General features: G+C 42.3%; 1 protein-coding gene, 1 long non-coding RNA gene and 1 other non-coding gene across 3 annotated transcripts; 2 read left to right on the top strand and 1 right to left on the bottom strand.

Annotated features, from left to right (window-relative positions):
* Nucleotides 1-4,907: 4,907 nt before the first annotated feature.
* trnat-agu (transfer RNA threonine (anticodon AGU)) lies at nucleotides 4,908-4,981 on the top strand. The gene has a single exon. It is a non-coding gene; the product is annotated as a tRNA-Thr (tRNA).
* Nucleotides 4,982-9,645: 4,664 nt separating this feature from the next.
* kcnj4 (potassium inwardly rectifying channel subfamily J member 4) lies at nucleotides 9,646-14,072 on the bottom strand. The gene is made up of 3 exons (XM_008296358.1): nucleotides 14,050-14,072; nucleotides 10,811-11,275; nucleotides 9,646-10,747 (listed from the first exon to the last, which is right to left on the bottom strand). Exons 1-3 carry the CDS (start codon nucleotides 14,070-14,072, stop codon nucleotides 9,646-9,648), a joined length of 1,590 nt encoding a protein of 529 aa, XP_008294580.1.
* LOC103368106 (uncharacterized) lies at nucleotides 11,189-17,860 on the top strand. Its single transcript, XR_520756.1, has 3 exons — nucleotides 11,189-11,310; nucleotides 15,158-15,256; nucleotides 17,316-17,860. It is a non-coding gene; the product is annotated as an uncharacterized LOC103368106 (long non-coding RNA).
* The last annotated feature ends 1,846 nt before the right edge of the window (nucleotides 17,861-19,706 follow it).

The raw sequence follows: 19,706 nt of genomic DNA, 5'->3' as shown, positions 1-19,706 counted from the left end.
GACTTGACCTATTTAATATTTTGCAAACCTGACTTTGCACAAGACACAGATCAGCATTGAAAAGCGTTCACGCTGCATCCAAAAGCACACAACAGACAGAAGATTCATCTGATTCAGGGCTTGTTTTGTTCTTGTTTTTTTTTGTGGGGTTTTTGCCTAGCAGGAGAGAAAAAGTCCAACCCAGATACAAAACAGGGCTTCATTGATCACAAGAGTGAAACTTAACTGTTAAAGAGCTGGTAATCCTGTGATCAAATTCAGTTTAATCTTCCATAAACTGTAGAAATGATGAATGTTATCAAGTTGTATAAGGTTACACGGTTTCCTTTGTTAGAAAAATTAGAATCTAGAATACTTTGTGAGGCTGCAAAGTTTCCATAGCTTTGATTTGGTACATAAATTTACAGTCATGTTGTAATAAAGAAACACGTTAGATGTACAGTGTGAGTAAAATGCAAGTTTCACATATCGATCGTGCATTATTCCAGCTTTCAGGGAGTGTACGTAATAAATACAGCTTGACAGGCTGTTATGTTGTTGAGTCTTTGTGAAGGAGATAACCAGCCTCATCATTTTACCTTCTAGAAAAACACATTTTGAATCTGTAATGCCTCCAGTCCAGCAGCAGAGATACAGCTGAAAAGAAAAATGCTCGAGATGGCTGGTGAGTTTGCAGAGGGAGTTGTCGCTGGTGAAAGAGGGGCATGTCTCAGATGAGGTTTTCCGTGGCTCAATGTGAGGATAATGCCCCACACAGACTGCGAGACAGGCCTGATGTTTAAACGTTGGGAGTGAAACAGATCCAAGCAGAATCGGAAACATTATTTTTTTCCAATAAATAGACACAACAGACTCTGGAATAAAGAAAGAAGTGAATTAAACGACAATAAGGAGCTTTGAAAGGTGTCAGACGGTGATCGTCGGTGCGTTCGTGCCTCAAGGAAAGATTTAAAAAAAGAAGGAGAGGAATTGGAATCCGAGGAGAGATGGATATATGGAAATGACCACAACTTGATGGACGCTCACTGGCACACACAGAAACACACACATCCCGTAATTAGCATGCTAACAGGCAGTTAAATGTCCCACACAAAGGCTTACTGTTGGGCCTCAGATGCTCACTTCGGACACAATGCACAATAGGAGTCAGTGGGAGCCCCCAAATCACCCTAATAGCCGACGTAGCCCAGCACGGCTTCTCCTCTTTTACCATTCCACCCATCGCACTCATTCACTCACTCACTGACTCGCTAATGAAAAGCCGATAGCCTCGAGGCCTGAGGTTACCGAGCAGCTTGCCCCCTCATCCTCATTTCCCTCTTTTCATCTTTTCTTCCACAGACAGAAATGGCCCTCCGGTTCTCCTGAGGTTCAGAGGTCCAACAAGTGGGCTGTTTTCGCTGTCGGGATTCATGGGCATGGGAACCGCTTCAGACTGACGCACACAGAGATGGAGGCTGTGAAATTAAGGAAAGATCAAGACTTGGCTTCCATGAGGGCCGAAAGCAGAAGACAACAACGTGATTATCGGATAGAAACATTAACAGTATTGTAATTATAGGATCTTTAGCAGATAGATAGCGCACAGGCAGGTGAGTATTAATGAAACATTTACATTGCGAACTAGGGTGTTTATTGAAATAAAGGGTCACGATAGTCATAGTTTGACTCATTGTTCAGTGAGGATAAAGTGCAGACAGACCATCATCGTCTTTGAAAGATGCTTTTGATAGCATCTTGCATCAAAGGTGGAAAATCCTGCAGTAAAGGTCCAGCAGCTGCAAGGACTACAAAACAACTGATCAAAAAGGGGAGTCTAAGGGAGATTCTGGCAATAACTGCAATAAAATCCCTCGTCAATAATGTCCAACAGGACTAGAGGTACATCCGGTAAGTTATACATCTTGAGCTAAAACTGGAAAGAAAGCAGACACGCATGATTAACTGGCGTATTGATATCACTGTCCTATTGCTCAAGATTTAGTTTCATGCATCACAAGATTGTATAAGAACATTTCCTTGCTCCTTGTTCCTTCATGCTTCTCAGAATAAAGAACAGATTATTAGTAATGAAACTGTTTTCATGGTGATGTCTCGAATGAATCCAGTAATGTCACATCCAGGCGGTGGTAAACCGCTTAAGGAACATAAATAATGTTTCAGACTGATAAGTAGACTGATTATATGGTCAGAAAGGAGGATACAGGCTCTTAGTGTTTCACTAAGTTTCTGTTTAAGGATTATATAACTTCAACAAGGCCAAGAGCAAAACAAAATGGCTTCAAAATCTCTTGCAAGCTTGAAAAACTCTCACAATCTGCTCAATAATCTCTGCTGGATCTTCTAGGAATCTCAATGCCATTTTCCAAGAGAATTGATCAGTCAGGGGGTGTTTGTGGAAATCTGTTTTCTGGACGATGGGTTACGGAACAAGTTAGGAGCTGAGCTTTCTGCTGACTGCAACCAAAGGCTCACGGCTGCGTTACGGCCTGAAGAAGGGGAAATGCTGCAGCGGTGGCTAATTCAACATCATGTTCACGACCGAGCTTGAGTTGCAATAGAGACTGAAGCACATGCATAGTCCGGTGCATTAGGACAGGATGGGGAGAGCGAAGGGCTGCAACTGAATTCTGTTGTTTTGCTGCCTTCTCCTGAACTTACGAGTTTTTGGGTCACATGAAGTCACAACGACATGCTGTGGTGTGTTTGCATTCTGCTAGATTTTCTACAGCTTTAAAATACTGGAAAAGCTAATTGTGTGCAGTCCAGCAACACTCAGAATGGGGTGAGTTTAGCACACTTTGAAGAAATCCTGAAGTTGTATCTTTGACAAATGCTGTTTGTGGGCATGTTTTAAAGCCGTACATTCTTTCCACTGCAGACATTCTGATCGGTCACAGTAGGACAGACGACCCAGGTGGAACCGATGATGTTGTGTCCCAGTAACCAGGATGCAGAATAAGAGGACCGCATCTATCATTAATGCACCTGCGTTTTCCCTCAGGCCTCAGCCAAATCTCCATTTGAGAGCAGATTACTAATGCTTGGCCAGCAGAGGGCGCTGACATCCACTGCATGAATGACTAAATTCACTTTGCAGACCTCAGTGCTGCCATGTCAGCGCTCAGTGAAGCCGCTCACTCGTCACTGATTAACCACTAAAAACTCATCTCGGTGCGTCGGAATATTTCAACGAAAATAATCCCTTAATACCTTAAAAAAAAAAAAAAAAGCTTAGGTGTGTGTTGCTTTCTCAAGAATGTGTAGATCTCTATAGTCCCTGCCTCTCCCTTTGCCCACCCCCTCCTTACTGACTGCAGCTGGAGCACACCGGCTCACCTGCGATACACAAAGCTCCACCCTGCCGGTGCACAGAAATGATTCTTAAGGTTTGTTGCACGTAAAAAAAGTGCATGTTGGTCAGGTGGCTCGGTGGTTAGCATCGTTGCGTCCCAGTGAGGACACCCGGGATCTTCCTGCGTGGAGTCTCCATGTTCTCCCCGTGCAGCGTGGGTTCTCTCCGGGTTCTCCAGCTTCCTCCCACAGTCCACAAACATGCTGAGGTTAATGGTGATTGGAAATTGTCCGTAGGTGTGAATGTGAGTGTGCTTGGTTGTCTGTCTCTAAGTGTAGCCCTGTGATAGACTGGTTACCTGTCCAGGTGAACCTGCCTTCACCCTGAGTCAGCTGGGATAGACTCCAGCCCCCCATGACCCTAGTGAGGATTAAGGTGTAGAGATGATGGATGAATGGATGTTAGCAAGGTAAAAAACTGGATTTTCATGCTTGATTATGGTCTGGGCTTGACTAGCTGTAATTTCCATGTGTGTGTGTAATTGTGGCCGTATTGCAGGAGATCTGCTGGAGGTGTCGAGTTTGTTTAGTTTGAAGTGCATCAAATAAGCAGAATGGGGAAAGAAGCGCTGCACCAAAACCTACAAAACATACAAAATGCGTCTTTTCTCAGGTGGTTTGATGTGTTTTCGTACTGCGACAAGTCAAAATGTCTAAATGTGGTGCCAATGAACCAATCAGCTGATCAAAGATGGATAGAGGAACAGATCTGAAACGTATTATGGCTGCTTTCCTCTACGTCATGGCTTGCTGAAACTATCATATACCTGCGCTTTACCTACTGTGACCAATCAAACGTGACTGCTGTGCGATGGGCCAAAACTCCAGAGCAAAGTGAACAATGGGCAGAGTGCTCAAAGTTCTCTTCAGTTGCAGTCGACTTAAAATACTTCTTTGCTCTCTCCTGTGCTGCACAATTCATCAGTGAAATACAGAACAGATGCGTGACTGTGAATCACTGCAGCCCTTTGAACATTCTTAAATCACTGACATGTTGCTTTGTAGCACTGAAAGCTTTCCTAATGGTCATGAAGTATAACCAAGTGATATGTACGGTAGTGTCCATCGATTCATTTATTAGCAGCTGCAGTCGTGTCGTTAGTCTTGTTTTCACCGTGTGTGTTTGTCATTATGGCTAAATGTGGTGCTGTCGACGCTGGCAGGTTTTTTATGGAGACAGGTGATGAATTAAAGGTGAAACCTCAATAAATGAACAACAACAAATGCAGATCCTTCCGTACAGGTGCACTTACATGGTACAATTATTAACGTCCAATCATCCGTTGTGGTGTATGAAAATAACAAAACACTGAGCAAACCCAGTTGATTCTGACTTAGTACCGAGGTGGCATTAAGAAAAGATCTGAGTGGCTTTGACGAAGCAAGTCCATTATTGTGGAACTACACAAAGACTTCTTACCTCGCTAGTGTTTCAGGAGGAACGGTGACTAAAGTGGCGTCTACGTTTAGATTTATGAGAGAGATGTCAGTGAATAGGGTCAGGAACGGTGGTTGACAGTGATTTGTGTCCTCAGAGTGTCAGTAGGATCGTGGGTGCTGTGGCTTAGTTGGTTAAAGCGCCTGTCTAGTAAACAGGAGATCCTGGGTTCGAATCCCAGCAGTGCCTTTAAGTTCCTGGTAATTCATTTAAGCTTGTATGTTATAGTCGGGCTGACCTTTGACCTAACAAGCTGAAAAGATGAATTTAAGAAACGAGGGGGAGGAACAACAAACCCCCAACTGAATCCGACACTCAGGATATCAGTATGTGGAACTCCCAGCTAGTCAGTCAGAGCTGATGAAGCCTCTTGGATGAGAGGTGGAACGTCTTCAAGGAACTCAAGCAAGTCCAGCTGCTACGATTAATCTACTAGAATAACCATGACCTGGATGGCTGAGGATCTTCACAGACATGAATTAAGAAAGCACATTTGTGAAACCATGCACCGGGCAGGTTGTCAGCAAGGTTGGTGGTTCGATGCCCCGTCCCTCCGTGGGCAGGAGACTGAACCTGAAGCTGCTCCCAGTGGCGAGCAGGCACTCAGTCGTCATCGGTGTATGAATGTGTTATCTAATGTTTGGATAAAAGTGCCTGAAATAAATGAAATAATGATTGTAACTGTGGCCACGTTACAGCAGAGCTGCATCCATGAACCCTCACTACAAATGCCACATTCAGCGGATGAATGAATGCCTTTTGAAACGACGTCTATCCCTCCAGTAACGTTGGACAGACTTGGAAAATCAATGCCGAGGAGCCCTGAAGCTGTCCTTGCAGCACAATGCAACGCCTGGTTTGTCCTTAAATCCGTAACCCATGTCTGTGGACAGAATTAGTCAACACGGTAACGTAGAAATCGTATAATAACGGCTGAATTTGAAGATAGGAGTGGAGTGCGAAGTACTCATCCAATCATGAGCACTCAAGGGCTGGAATGCCAACATGCTGACAGGCATGGCAGCTGGTGTGATCCCAAGATCACAAGACGGGCTCTAGTTCTGGTTTGTATTTCCCCTCCTCGCGGTTACAGTCGCTTTAAAGACTTTTTTTCCGTCAAACTTGTTTCATGCACCAGGATAAATCGTAGAGATGCTGCTATAAATCCTCGGGTACCTCGTGTCCTCTCTTCTGTGGAGCACGTTTTCTTACCCACACAAGTTGTTCACATGTGCTTGAAGGTTCAAAAAATATACTTTGGTACAAAAAAGATGCACAAAAAAAAAAAGAATACGATGACGTTTTAACTACTTTCCTACAATGGTGCCTTGAGCTTTTGTGGCACCCAGGGCAATGTAAGAAGTTACCCTCTCCAAAAAAAAAGTCTATCAAGACACTAAACTGATGGAGGCCAAAGCTCATTTTTATATTTTTCTTCAGGTGGTATATTAAAGTTTTATTCGGTTTTTCTCCAAGCATTCGTGATTTTAGGTTTAGGTTAATACCTGCAGTCCACCACTAGAGGGAGCACATGCCCAGAGTGTTTTCTGCTGAGGCATGATATCACTGAAATGACTCCAGAGGCATCTAGTGGCTCAGGACATGAACGGCAAACTGTGCAGACGAGCTTTAACGAAGCTCCTTCCTGTTTCCGTCGACTCAGAACCGCATTTGATCATTTTTCTGAAAAGGAGAAACAACCAAACTTACATAAATGTTTATTTGCAACATCAAAAAGTGCACAAGGAAGAATAAAGTGCTTTGTAATTCAGATTTTTGCCGTTTCATCGTATTAGTTAGGACAGTAGTTTGCTCAGTGCATGTTTATCTCCAAGCAGGGGTTGGAAAATCAGTAGGTTTATACACAGCAGGAAGACTTAGCAGCAAAATAATTCAATGTTGTTAAATGAGCTCATATACAATCCAAAGCCAACATTACAGACAGACTTTTACACACCGCCAGTCAAGACTTTTTGAGCATACAGTTGTATAGTTTCACATTTTTGAACTAATCTTGAGAAAGTCATTAGAAATAATCAAAAAAATAGCTAATAACAATACGAGATGTCGACATTTTATTGATTTAAATAGTCACCTGGAGCAGAAAACATATCGAACAAATGTACAAATACTGCATATTTTGTTTTTCTTTAATACTAACACTACATGTTTCAACCGCTGAACCTAATAAAGCACCAATTACCACCGAAAGGTCGGAGCACCGAGCAGGTGAAACTAATCGTATGGCTCTGTAGTGACAAGGCTCTGCAGCTTCTCAGCGTCCCACTGCACCACACCTCCGAGACTGAATGCACAATAAGGCCCTGAAATCTTATTTTCTTTATCAGCGTTTTACTCTGAGCGACGGGATTAAAAAGGATTCAGACATGTTCTACTTTGGTGAGCAGCTTCACTCGTTTCACATTTCTGTATTGCTTTCCTGTGTGGGACAAACATGGAAGATCATAACCGAGGATTCACTGACTGTAGGTTTGAATGCGTGCGTGTTTGTGTTAACACTGTGATGTACTGGTGACCTGATTAACAAGGTATAGCAAAGACAGATTTCTGTTTTTGTGCTTCTGCCTGTACGTTTATTCTTTATTAGTGGCAGCTTTCTGGCAGGTCTTTCTAAGGAAACCAGTCTGTGTAACATTTTTAATCAAAATCTCATGAGAGTTAAAGTTTGTCTGCTCATTTTGCGACATCAATGAAATCTTATCCTGATAAGGCAAATCAGCTGAGCATCTAAGCATTCAAGGTCTCATATTGTGCCCCTTCTCGCATGTCCCCAAAGAGTGTTTTTCAGCTCTAAATACTGCAAAGATGGTTAATTTCTGGCTTTAGGGGCTGTTCAAATGGACTGTTTTGCTCTGAAAACCAATGATGGTGTTCCCGCCCCCTTCAGGATAAACATGCATCTGTAATTGGCAGCACAGAGCTGTCAATCACAGTCTGAGCTGGACAACTATTGGTTAACGATGAGTGCAGAAGTAAATGTCTTATGAGACCTTTAAACAACTGAATGTTATAGAGAACTTCTTTAGGGACTCCCACGTAAACACTGAAGATATCGAGAAGCTGTGATCAGCCAGATCAATGAGAGAGATCAACGCTAAGGTCATTTACAAGGTAATCATGCCTGTGTTTTTACAATAATAAATGCATTGCTTAAAATTAAACCCTATTGTAATATTTATTTTGGCTGGCAGTGTAGGTTCACCTGTGTTTGATCTGTTCCTAGATATTTGCAATGAACATTTAGACAACTGGATGCTTGTCGTCAGTCTCTGTCCCACACAGCCACAGAAATACAGAATAGACACACCTGCTAGAGCCATATGATCAACAAAAGATAAAGAAATTCACATAAAAGTTTAGGTGCACTGGTCCCTATCTAAAGGTTAAGATACATTCATTTACCATTACAGCATGAAACGTTTGTTGGTTTTAGTCTGACTAAAGCACCAGACGGGTAAGATTTGCCTTATTTGATTATACGATCAGTGAAATATTTTTCTTTTCAAAATCAGTTAGATGCGTTTTCCTATGATTCTCTGTATGATACCATCTGCTTCTCTCAGCAGCTTAGTCCAAATCCATTCCCGACACACAGTCACACTGGAACTGCTCCTCTCCGTCCAGGTCCAGTGACTTATTGCACATTTTCCACAGACTGCACCAACAACCTTCATCCCTTTGTTTCCTGTTGTGCTTCACGGTGGCCTCACACCTTCCTCCTATCACAGTACACTGAGGAAGTGTGTTTGTTCCACTCTCCACATAATAAATCAGAGGCGCTCTGTGTTCCACTTTCCGACTCCAGGCCTTTGGCGAACAGCAGCGGCAAAAAAAAAAATTAAAGCCACTCCTCGGTGTTGTTTCTGTTATCACAGGTTGCAACCTCCACAAGAAACAAACCAAGAAAAGAAAAAGAAAAAGTGATCCATCAAGTAAACAAAAAATCTACCTTTAAATTGATTACAATAAATAAATTCTTTTTAGGACCTAAAATCTAATATAACTTAATTTTTTTTAAACATATTCACTTAAAATTCACAAAATCTGTTGTAGCATAGGATTTAAAATGCAGTGATGGCTCTCTAATAAATCTACACGTTTGTTAAAAGTTAATCACGTTCAGCTTCTTCTGTTCCCCTTAATGATTGTTTTGTTTTGTTGGTGAAAAAATAGACGACAGATTCTCACTGAAGTGTGTTAAATACCTTGGTAACGGGAGGTTTTGTGTGTTTTTTAGAAAAAGGTTTAGTATCGCAAATGAGAAAACAGCAGACTTTGCAGGGAGCTATTGCAGGCATGATGACCGTTGAAGTTAATGAGATTATCGAGCACAAATTGTCCAAAAATTGATAAAGCAGTTCTTCTTTAAAACTAAATAAATAAATCTTGAGCTCAGTCCTCTTTAAAAAAAAGAAAAAAAAAAAGAATTTCTATTCCTTTCAGAAAATATCTTCTTCACATTCACAGAAAAAATATAGATATTTCTCAGATATAGATCATTTACAACTTCTAAAAATATACATACAGTCTAAAGTTGTGCTTTCCTTTGGTTATGAAACCAGAACACAAGAGAGCCCAAAGCCCGTCAGCGCCTGCAGAATCAGTGTGTTTGTTGTTCTGCTCTTTCGATTTCAGAAAGCGTTCTTAGTATTTAACCACGGAGAGGAGAAAAACAAACATAAGTATAAAACACGACTGGAAAAGGCCAAAAGGGGTTTCAGCTGTTGTACATGCAGACCAGAGCTGAACACGTCACCAAGAAATCCCTTTTCAGGGCCGACTTGCTGGGTGGAAGAGGAGGGACGAGGTAGACTCAGCCCTCCCGCCGCTCCTTAGAGCTCCTGCTCGCTCTTATAGGTCACTGGATCCAGAGGGATGGCAGTCTGTAGGCTGTCAAACTCCATCTGGTTGTTGTCCATGTCTAGAACACACATGAAGTTATGACTGCCCGAGGTCATGGTCGCCGTGTCATGAAACATGTTTTGAAAGTCAACAGAAACTGAAGTCCTCCTCTCCTCCGTTCTCTCCTTCCCTCCGATCTGAGAAGAGTCAAATATGTCGTCCTCTTCCTCCCCACAGCTCAGCGCCACCTCGTTCTCATAGCAGAAGGCGCTCAGCGACCTGGGGATCAGGTCTTTTGTGGACCTGCATGCAGAGGCAGGAGAGGCAGGAGAGGCAGGAGAAGAGGCCCGGCTCGCCGCTTCATCGAGCTCTTTGGCGCTGAGATGTGGCGTTGATGGTACCTCATACGTCTTGTGGAAGCGACCGTAGTCCACCTTGTAGCGGTCCCGGTCCTCATAGATCACGGGTTCAAACCTGTGACCCCAGAAGACCTCTCTGGCAAGATAGGAGCTACGGAACTGGGTGGTCATGGCCGTGGCCTCCACCATCCCCTCCAAGATCACCACGATTTCAAAGTCATCTGTCTCCAGATCAGCTCGGCTTAGCGTATACAGAGGGCTATCCTTATCGATCTCATGGATTATGACCAGTGGAGACACTAGAAACAGCCTGTCTGTGCCCTCATCGTAGCCCACGTTGAGGTCCATCTGCTCTAAGGGGATGAACTCCCCCTCAGCTGTGGTGTATGAACGTATGAGCTGTGCGCGGACGTGAGCCTCCACGATGTGGCTCCTCCGCAGGTTGCCCACCCGCCACATGAGGCACAGCTTGCCATCACGCATCGCAATGACAGCGTTTTTGGAGAACATGAGGGTTTGGTTTCTCTTCTTTGGCCGCGCCATCTTAGCCATGATGGTGCCAATCATGAAGGAGTCAATGATGCAGCCTACGATGGACTGCACCACCACTGTTATCACAGCAACAGGGCACTCCTCTGTAACACAGCGCCAACCGTAACCAATTGTGGTCTGGGTCTCCATAGAGAACAGCAGCGCCCCAACAAACCCGTGGACATGCAGGATGCAGGGCATCCTTTGTGTCTGCCCTGCAGCTGTCTGTCCAGAGGGTCCATGCTGCAGCCCTCCCACTGCAAACCCATCGCCTTTGAGCGTAGGGTGCTCTGCAAAGTCTCCATGTGCCAGGGAGACGGTGTAAAAGATTATACCGAAAAGCAGCCAGGAGATCATGAAACTGCAGCAGAATATAAGCAGCAGGTACCTCCAGCGGATGTCCACGCAGGTTGTGAAGATGTCGGCGAGGTAGCGCTGCCTCCGTTCCTCCAGGTTGGTGAACACAACATTGCATTGTCCGTTTTTCTTCACGAAGCGGCTCCGTACTTGGGTGGAGCCCCTTGTCAGAATCTTCCCGTTGTAGTTGTTCATCCCTCCTCGTCCCCTTGTGTTGGTCAGGACAGCGGAGGCTCCCGACCTCCTCCTACTGTCTTCTGAGTCGTAGGACGACCGCTGTCTGAAGCTGGGTGAACTGTGGCCGTTACGGAGTCCCAAGCTCGAGATCTTCTGACGTTCCTCCTCTGGTATGATGTCGGACACGATGCTGTACCTGCCAGAGGGACGAGGATGACAGTATTAGTTAAAGTAAGTGAACCTTAAAGCTACATGTCATCCTGCCGTTATTAAAACTTCTGCAAAACACTGAAAATAGATGAAACAGGTAAAAGTCGTTTACAGCGTTGTGTGTACAGTATAGAAAAGAGGAACAGAAGACCGCTTATAGAACTAATAATCTTATTGATCCTTCTGTACTTTCCAGTGCAGACAAACCCTCTCAGAGACAGAGATATAGGAAGATAATGTATGACTCATTAGGGATACCAACTATGATGGTGATACCGAGTAAGAATCAGCCTGTGACGCACTTTAAAGAGATTTGACTCCAGAGAAGAAACACACATTTTATTGTCCGTCACAATTTACCTAAAAATGTCCAAAATCCTGGTCAAATGAACATACCGACCAAACTAAGTCCGTGTCTCTCCTTTACGTAGAGGATTAGCAGCTAGGAAGGTGAGTTCAGTTTAGCTATGAGAGAGGGATTGGTGTCATCACAGATTATGGGATTATATCTGAGTCGGTGTCAGTCAGACAACCCATTCTGAGACGGACGTGCATATATGTTGCTTCATCACATGAGGAACCGGACCAGATCATGAACCCTCTGATGCTTGAGAGATCTGCTTCAATCCAGTGGCGAACCAAACAATCCCAAACACCGTGCAAACAAAGCAGGCAGCTAGACGGCTGGGACGAAATTAAATCCATACGATCAACCATGAGCAAAATCTAGACCTCAGTTAAACCAGGTCAGAAATGAGGTGATGTAGAATTAAACGGCTGAAGTACCAACAGAACATTTTCAGTGCATTTATACAACAAGACACACTTTTCTTCATTGCATGTGGTCTATTAGAGCCGCCGGTCAGGACAGTGTAGGACGGCCTTGGCCTTTCCGATGATCTGCTGTAAATATCTCTGAGCTGGTCCTGACTCACCCCTCAGAGCCAAACTAAGAAGTCCATTTTCACCGGACCAGACGACGATAGAAAAGAGTTATTCCTCGTGAAGTGAACCACATCTGGACAAAGTTTCTAACTGACCCGCTCAGAATCAGCTGATTGTGTGCTTAATGACAACATGCATCTTCATACTTTTACAGCTACGGTACAAGTCCAAAGGGTTTGGTCAACATGTTGTACTTTTTGATTTATTTTTTTACTTCTGAGCCCTCATAACTTTATGAGTACATGAGACACATGACATTCTTAGGGTTGAAAAAACCAGGGATGCACGATATATCGGCAACCACGTCGGTATCGGCAGATGTTAGTGTTTTTCCGATATATCGGTATCGGTCCGGTGAACGGATTTATGATTGTCTAACATCAGCGCCTTCGTTTGATTTCGCTGCTATTTCACAGGAGTTTTTACTTAAATGGTCCTGGACTTAAATATGTGTAAATACGTTAAAATATGTTTAAACATGTTTTACTCTTGTTAAAGTAGACTGTGTGGTCTAATTTGGATTCTTTTGAATAGTTTCTCACAGTGATTATTTATACTCAGTTTTCAGTGTGAACAAAAATTGAATATCGGCATCAGTTATCAGCGATATCCGAAATCTTAATATTGGATATTGGTATCGGCCAATTTTAACATCGTGCATCACCAGAAAAAAACCCATCTGAGCTCTGTTGTCCTGATCAGTTTTACATCTGCTCTGGGTTTCACAGTCAGAAGCCGAAACATCTTTTTTTCCCAGAACGCACTTTGAGCATCATTGCATATGTCGTAGTTTCAGCAACAGTCTATGACAGAGAGCCACAGAGACGTGCAAGAAGCAGCTGGATGTGTTTTCTGATAATTTACTGGAGGCCTTCAGGCTCGTAGCACCATGTGGGATGGGCAGTTGGTCGGACAAAAAAAAAGTTAGAGCACAAAGGAAGGTCTCATTTTTACCTACATTTTGATACCAGTCATGGCTCCTTCATTCTCTAATACAGACACACGGCCTGTAATCTGGAACATATTCATAGTACGAATATAAAAGTTTGCACGACTTCATCAGATGTACTGAGGTTGTTGTGGATACAACATCAGCTGATTCTGAGGTGTCTGATGGGAGGCGCTGATTGGGTTTTCATGAAAGGACCCAAGAATCAAATTATTCTAGAGTCACAGAAGCTGATGCTGTGTCCAAATTAATGACAAAATAAAGACGTGAAATCCAGATAAATTCAAACAAACATGGACGTCGGTTTCATTTGAATGTTAGAGGAGGAGGCGCATTTAGCATCTGCACTCTAATGATGTTTTATGCACCAGAAATGTTGTTATTTATGTGAAGAAAAACGCAAAATTCAAGCAGCAGGTGATAAATCAAAATAAAAGAGAACATACACGGATCCAAATATGTGTTTTTCAAAAGATTCAGTGGTTGTGTGACCGTGTAGTTTATAATATATGTATATTTCAGAGTAAGAAAAATGCTTGCTGCATTTATGAGTGATATTATAGTGTTTTTTCAAAATAAAAGTCTTCTGATTCCTTCATGTTTTATTGGTGGAAACAAATCTGTGTCCCATGAAATCTATACCAATAAAAAACTATTATTTAAAACAGTTTCCAGTAGAATTCAGAACAACGAATGGTGTTTCTGTTGCACATTGATATCAAGATATCTAGTTATATTTTCAGTAGCACAATTAATTCATGCTCCAAATCCAGAGCTGGTTCTTTGTAAAACCCTCCACGACCACGTAATTAGAAAACAGTTATGTCCCGTTAAAGTGCTATTCCATGTATCTGTGAATCCCTCACCTGTTGGCTCTACTTGATCCCATGGCACCAGTCATCACTGGTGAAGGGCCACGGTGGGAGGCCAGACTCTGCCCTGCTCCCAAACATCAGAGCTCCACAGCTGGGCTGAGGTTCAGACCACTGAGGAGACCACTGCAGGAGAAAGAGGGGGCAACGACAGCAGGCGGTGACGGGTGGTTATAACGTAAGAACTTCAAAATCCCAGATGTACAGGTTGGCAGGCAGATCAGTGTGTGCTTCATGTGTCGCAATACTGATCTGTAAACTTTGTTTTATGACATTTCATCTTTCCATATGTTTAAATATGACAACATGGACCTAGAACTGTATGTGAGTGTACGTGGCAGTTCAACATTTCAGATGCTTTGATGACCCACTTAAACTACCAACTTATTTTATATTGTACTTTAATCTAAACAAAATGACTCATATTCAGCTAAAACTCTTTTCAAATATCGTTTCTTTCCAGCTACAGTTGGCTCTCTGTGACCAAGTAAAGGACATGAGCAGCAGAAATGGGTTTTTGTTGTGACATAAATTTATCTTTCCGGAAATACCAAGAAAATCACGTCCCAGACAGGATTCAAGGTCTTTTACTGGTCACAAACACAGTTATAGATGGTCTAATGTGCAGTGAAATGTGTTGTGCACCTGTTCCACACCGAAACAATAATAAGATAAATAAGAATAAGGAATGAAACACACTTGAAATAAAAAAATATATGTAGATATAATAAAAATATATGTAGATTTTCAAACAATGCAAAAAGGGAATAAAACAACTAAAGACAATAATAATACTATATACATGTATATATACAGGGTGAAAGTGCAAAGTGACCTGTTAAATGTTATATTTATATTTATTGTATTATAATAAGACAAAGCAGATGGCAAATGCAAGTGGAGGTCTGCAGGAGGTTGTTGCTTTTTTGTTCTGCATATATTTCATCATTTCAAAAGCAGTGAATTCACTCAATTTCAACTAATTTCACCTCATCTATAGGTGTGTATATTTGGACAACACTCCTGTCCAGTGATGCTTCCTGTGTCTGTATGTGCTGTGAGTGTAGCTGATGTTTTGTGGTGTGTGTCTGTCTCCACGCAGGTGTCTTTGGCTTCCAACCGGCCAGCGGCGTCTCATCTGTGGAGTCTAGCTCTCGGTGCAAGAGGCTGACCGCCTGTAATGAGCGGCGGAGCGGCGCAGGTGAGGAGTGTTGTAGCAAACAGCACAACACGCACCGGGTGATGATCACCGGGTAGTACCGGGGACTCTCACTGGAGCCCGTTTCCATAGCAACACGTCTCCTGTGGCATTTGGGGGACGGAGGGATGCGGAGAGAGCCACCGGAGGCCCGGCGGCGAGGGGAGGGCGGTGGGACGCGCTATTAAGTGTTCTTATGACATGAGTCAGAGACGGAGGGTGGAAGGGCAGCAGCACGACTTTAAAGCTGTTTAAATGGGCTGTTAGCGGCTGATCTGTGGCTGAGTGATGGAGGAGAGGAGCTGCTCTGCTTTGTTAAAAACACCAGGGTCAGGGAGCAGCTCCACAGGCTGAAAGGTTTGGCTTCATCTCACTTATTTTCCTGATGAACTGACACAAGAGTTTACTAATTACAGAGTTTTAAAAAATACAGTTTTTCCATCTTTATGTCTGGTAGTTCAGAGTTATTATTATTATTATTATTGTTGTTGTTGTTGCTGTGAATGCTAATAATATAATATTTATTTCAAATTTTATTTTCATTTATCTATTTTCTCATAACTGACGGGGATTCAGGATGTAGAGAGAAGTTCATTCATTCATAAAACATTTGTGTCTCTGTGAATTAGTGCTAAGAAGATATTTGCTGGTTTCAGAATCCATATCTGAGGATTTGCTTCCTCTTTTTCAAATATGGAGGAATGTCTATGCTTTGATTTGGGTTTTTTGGGGGTAAACATAATGTTTTTTTCTCATTATATTGACTAATTATTGTCATTTTTATTTGCAACCCTGTTGTTTATGTATGTGAATTGTAGATGTGTGGTGTATTCATGGTCGTCCAAGAGGTTTTTTTGATTTTTATCATCTATTCCATTAAAAGAGAACGTTTCCACATTTAACCTCCAGTGTTAACAACCTGTTACTTGTGATTTCTAACCAGTTATTGCTCAAAACCTCAGAGTGACTACAGATAGAGAAAGGTAGCTGAACAAGAACCAAAGTAGTGGATTTTTAAATAAATAAATCTGAGCAGAAATTGGTTTAAAGAAATAATAAAGAACAAAAGTTGCATAGGATCCTTTCTATGCAGTCATATTGTTCATACAGATGTAACACTGTTAAAGCTCTTGTACTGTATCTCTACATCACCTCTCATGTCACACATCTGTCACGGACTGAAGATTTTTTAAATCTCTCCCAATGGCAGAGTTTCTGGAGATTTAGTGGCTGCTCGTGGGTCAGCTGATAAAAGCTGAATTAAGATACAGAAGTGCCCACTGATGGGACACAGTGTCGGCCTCAAAAAGCAGTAATACGTTCAGTGTAAATACACCTGAGCTTCATGCCCATGTAGGGCCTCACAGGTTTGGCATCTAGTGGGGTAATTATGTAGAGTGGTCTTAGTCATTCTCCATCATATCCTGGCGGTTATTGAAAAGTAGAAATGGGCACAACTGTCTGTAAAAGGGTTGTGTTAAAGTCCTAGATTCATCCAGTTATGTAGCATAGACAGGTGTTTACTGCCTTACATGAAAAATAACCAGTGAGAGAACCCTCACTCACGGGTAATACGGAGGATTCTTGGATTTGTTTGTAGATTCAGTCAAGTTCATCTCCATAGTTATTAAAAATGTTCATTTTTGTTGGGTTTTATTCCTTAATATTCAATTAGTTGTGTAATTGCACATCTTAAGTACCACGGTAGAGTCTTAACCTTCATGTTTAAACTTAAGTCAGATAGTTTTACTTCTCTACCAGGAAGCACTTCAGCTCGACTGCTGTTGTTTTGTGCTGTAGGAATAGCAGTGCCTCGACATAATAAAAGTAAACTGTATGTCAAGAGGATTTTTAAAAGAAATTTGTTCACATGAAAATCACAGAACTATATTATGTTTTCTACAGTTGTAATAATATGTATGAAAAAAAAAAGATGTGTGTTGTCACTGTGCTGAAAATCATGACTGATAGCATGATTAATATGTCATTCTAGTTCTGCTTAAGAACGATTTTAGAGACGGTTGTTCCACTGAGGTCCACTCCTTCTGTTTTGGTTTTAGAGTCTGAAAGCTGAGAGCTGATCCTACCCTGGTTTCACCTCTGTTCATCACGAGCCAACCCACAGAGCAGCAGTCGGCCGTGCACAGAGTTAGTCCTACGCTACCAGCACATCCCAGACTACCTCCATCTTGGCTCCATTTCAGAATTCCTTTACATATTGTCCTATTTTATTCTTTGCAAAACACTTTATGTCCTAGTTTTTGCGGCGGATCAGCTGGTTTTACATGCTGATCCTGTAGTTTTGCAATAAATGTCGCTGCAAGTGACCAAGTGTTAAAAGTTAAGTTTAGCATTTACATTTATTTGCAAGGAAAGTTTTGATTTTCTTATGAGCTTTGGACTTGAATGATGTCTGTCTGACCTACTTCAGCTGTTATCAACGTACGATTAGTCATTTTGTTGGAGGTAAAATGCTTTGATTGACAATAGTTTCCAGAAAAGACAATTAAAGCTGCTTCATGTAAGACAAGATCCACCAATTTGTGCCTCATATAAAGGAAAAAACAAAGCACACATTTATATTTTACATTAAAAGTTTCTCAGCGATGATGTACGCTACTGTAGATGTTTTGGATTTAGTATGTTTTTGTGAGTGGAGGTTTTATTACAAAGTTGTGTTTATGACATTATTAAATAGGCTGGGATCACAGGACTCCCACTTTTTTGAAGCCATAAGCTAATAATTTATTCATAGTGTTCCTGTCTCCTGTTCTTTCTCTTTACTCTTCCAGACACTGTGAGGCCTTTCTTTTCACTTTCTGAAGGCTGCAGAAGCACAGATTTCTGGCTGTTTTAACGGAAAATATACAAATACGTAGGAGTAGCATACATTTAGTCTAAAACTAAAGTAGAAGAAGAAATGCATCTATTTTAATCTGATCAACAGGTGCCCCAACACGACTGCTTCAGCCTGTATTTTCTACCTGATGTGTGTCCAGGTGATGCCTTTAAGAGTTTTACTGACAAAGTGATGCGACTGATCAACTGATCACACACGACACAGCAGTTTCCGTGATGCACGAGGAGCTGTAGTCCGTCTGACGCAGTGCTTATTTTGGCATCGAAAGAGCAAAGTGTCTGCAAGCAAAACTAAACCTGCTCATCTGCAGAGCGAAGCCGTCAGATAAATGTATTAAATTAGCAAAAAAAACAATCAGTTTGCTGGATTATTACAGAGCATATCTCATGATGGTGACATACTTATTGTAAACTGAGTTAAAAACATCTTACTCACCCTGAAAATTAGTCGTTATCTTCTGGTTGTAATTTGAATTCCTCGTTAGCCGCCACTTCACTTTTCAAAATTCCACTTTCACTGTCCAGGGCAAAGGTCCCACAGCCTCACATTCATGTGTGATCATTTCTTTCATTCCTCCTTTCCTTTAGTTTCTCCTTCTGGTTTCTCCTCATACATTGTTTTATCCTCGTCGTTTCTCTCGTTTTAATCCTTTATTGTCCTCCGCAGCCTCCTTCGCTGACTGTAATCCCGTCTGTGCTCACTCTCCTGGACGTGCTCGTACACCCTGGGCTGAAAATGCTGTGTCAATCTCCCCTTTGCAGAGCATGGCTTTGGGAGGCAGGCAGGGAGGGAGGGAGGGGAGAGGAGAGGCGAGGAGAAATAATAGAAAAGAAAAGGAGAGGAAATAAGACCAAAGAGGGGCTGCCACTCCGTGCTCTCTAAGCATGTGTAGGTGTCGACTAATGCATGATGTGTCCATGTAAGTGAGCAGGAACCCGTTTGAGTCATGATTTCTAAAGTGATTCTTTTCAAGGAACAACAGAAATGGTAACAGGTGGGTGATGAGGAGAATGTGAGGACTTGGAAACACTGAGCTGCCATCAGAGTTTCAAACCGTGCGTCATCTTAATGATCACAGTAACAAGGCCGTTATTTAGCCTGTTTATGTTTACCGGTGTGCTATGGACGGTCTCCAAAAGCCTCAATCTGTTTGTCGTTCAGCACGGTCGAAGCTACAGCTGCTGGTCTTAGGGTTTGAATTGCACTTTAACTTGAGCTGCTGTCATACGGTCAGTTTAGCATCCTTTGGTTTTTCCACAATCGGTGCAAGAAGTTCTCATTTGCCACCCTCTGACTGCACAGTGTGAGTGAGCAGGACTGAATTTGTGTGAGCGGCAACAAGACAGCTCGGTTATGTTGAACTGGTTTTGTATTGTGAGCATGTGGTTGATCTTTTAGTATCTTATAGTAGAAAGATCCCAGAAATAGGGAACGACACGCAACAAAGATCCACATCTGGAACCCATCCAGACTAAAAAAATCCCCTCTGTGTATCCAAGTTTCATATTCAGGAAGCTGTTTTGCATGAAGACAATCCTCTCCTTTATCACCTCTACAATGTGCAGATCTCTGAAACCTCTGCGTTACTCCACC

This window comes from Stegastes partitus, unplaced genomic scaffold, assembly GCF_000690725.1.
Source record: "Stegastes partitus isolate 25-593 unplaced genomic scaffold, Stegastes_partitus-1.0.2 Scaffold1124, whole genome shotgun sequence".
Lineage (NCBI taxonomy): Eukaryota > Metazoa > Chordata > Actinopteri > Pomacentridae > Stegastes > Stegastes partitus.
Note: the sequence above shows the minus strand (reverse complement) of the source record. Positions and strands in the feature narration are given on the sequence as shown.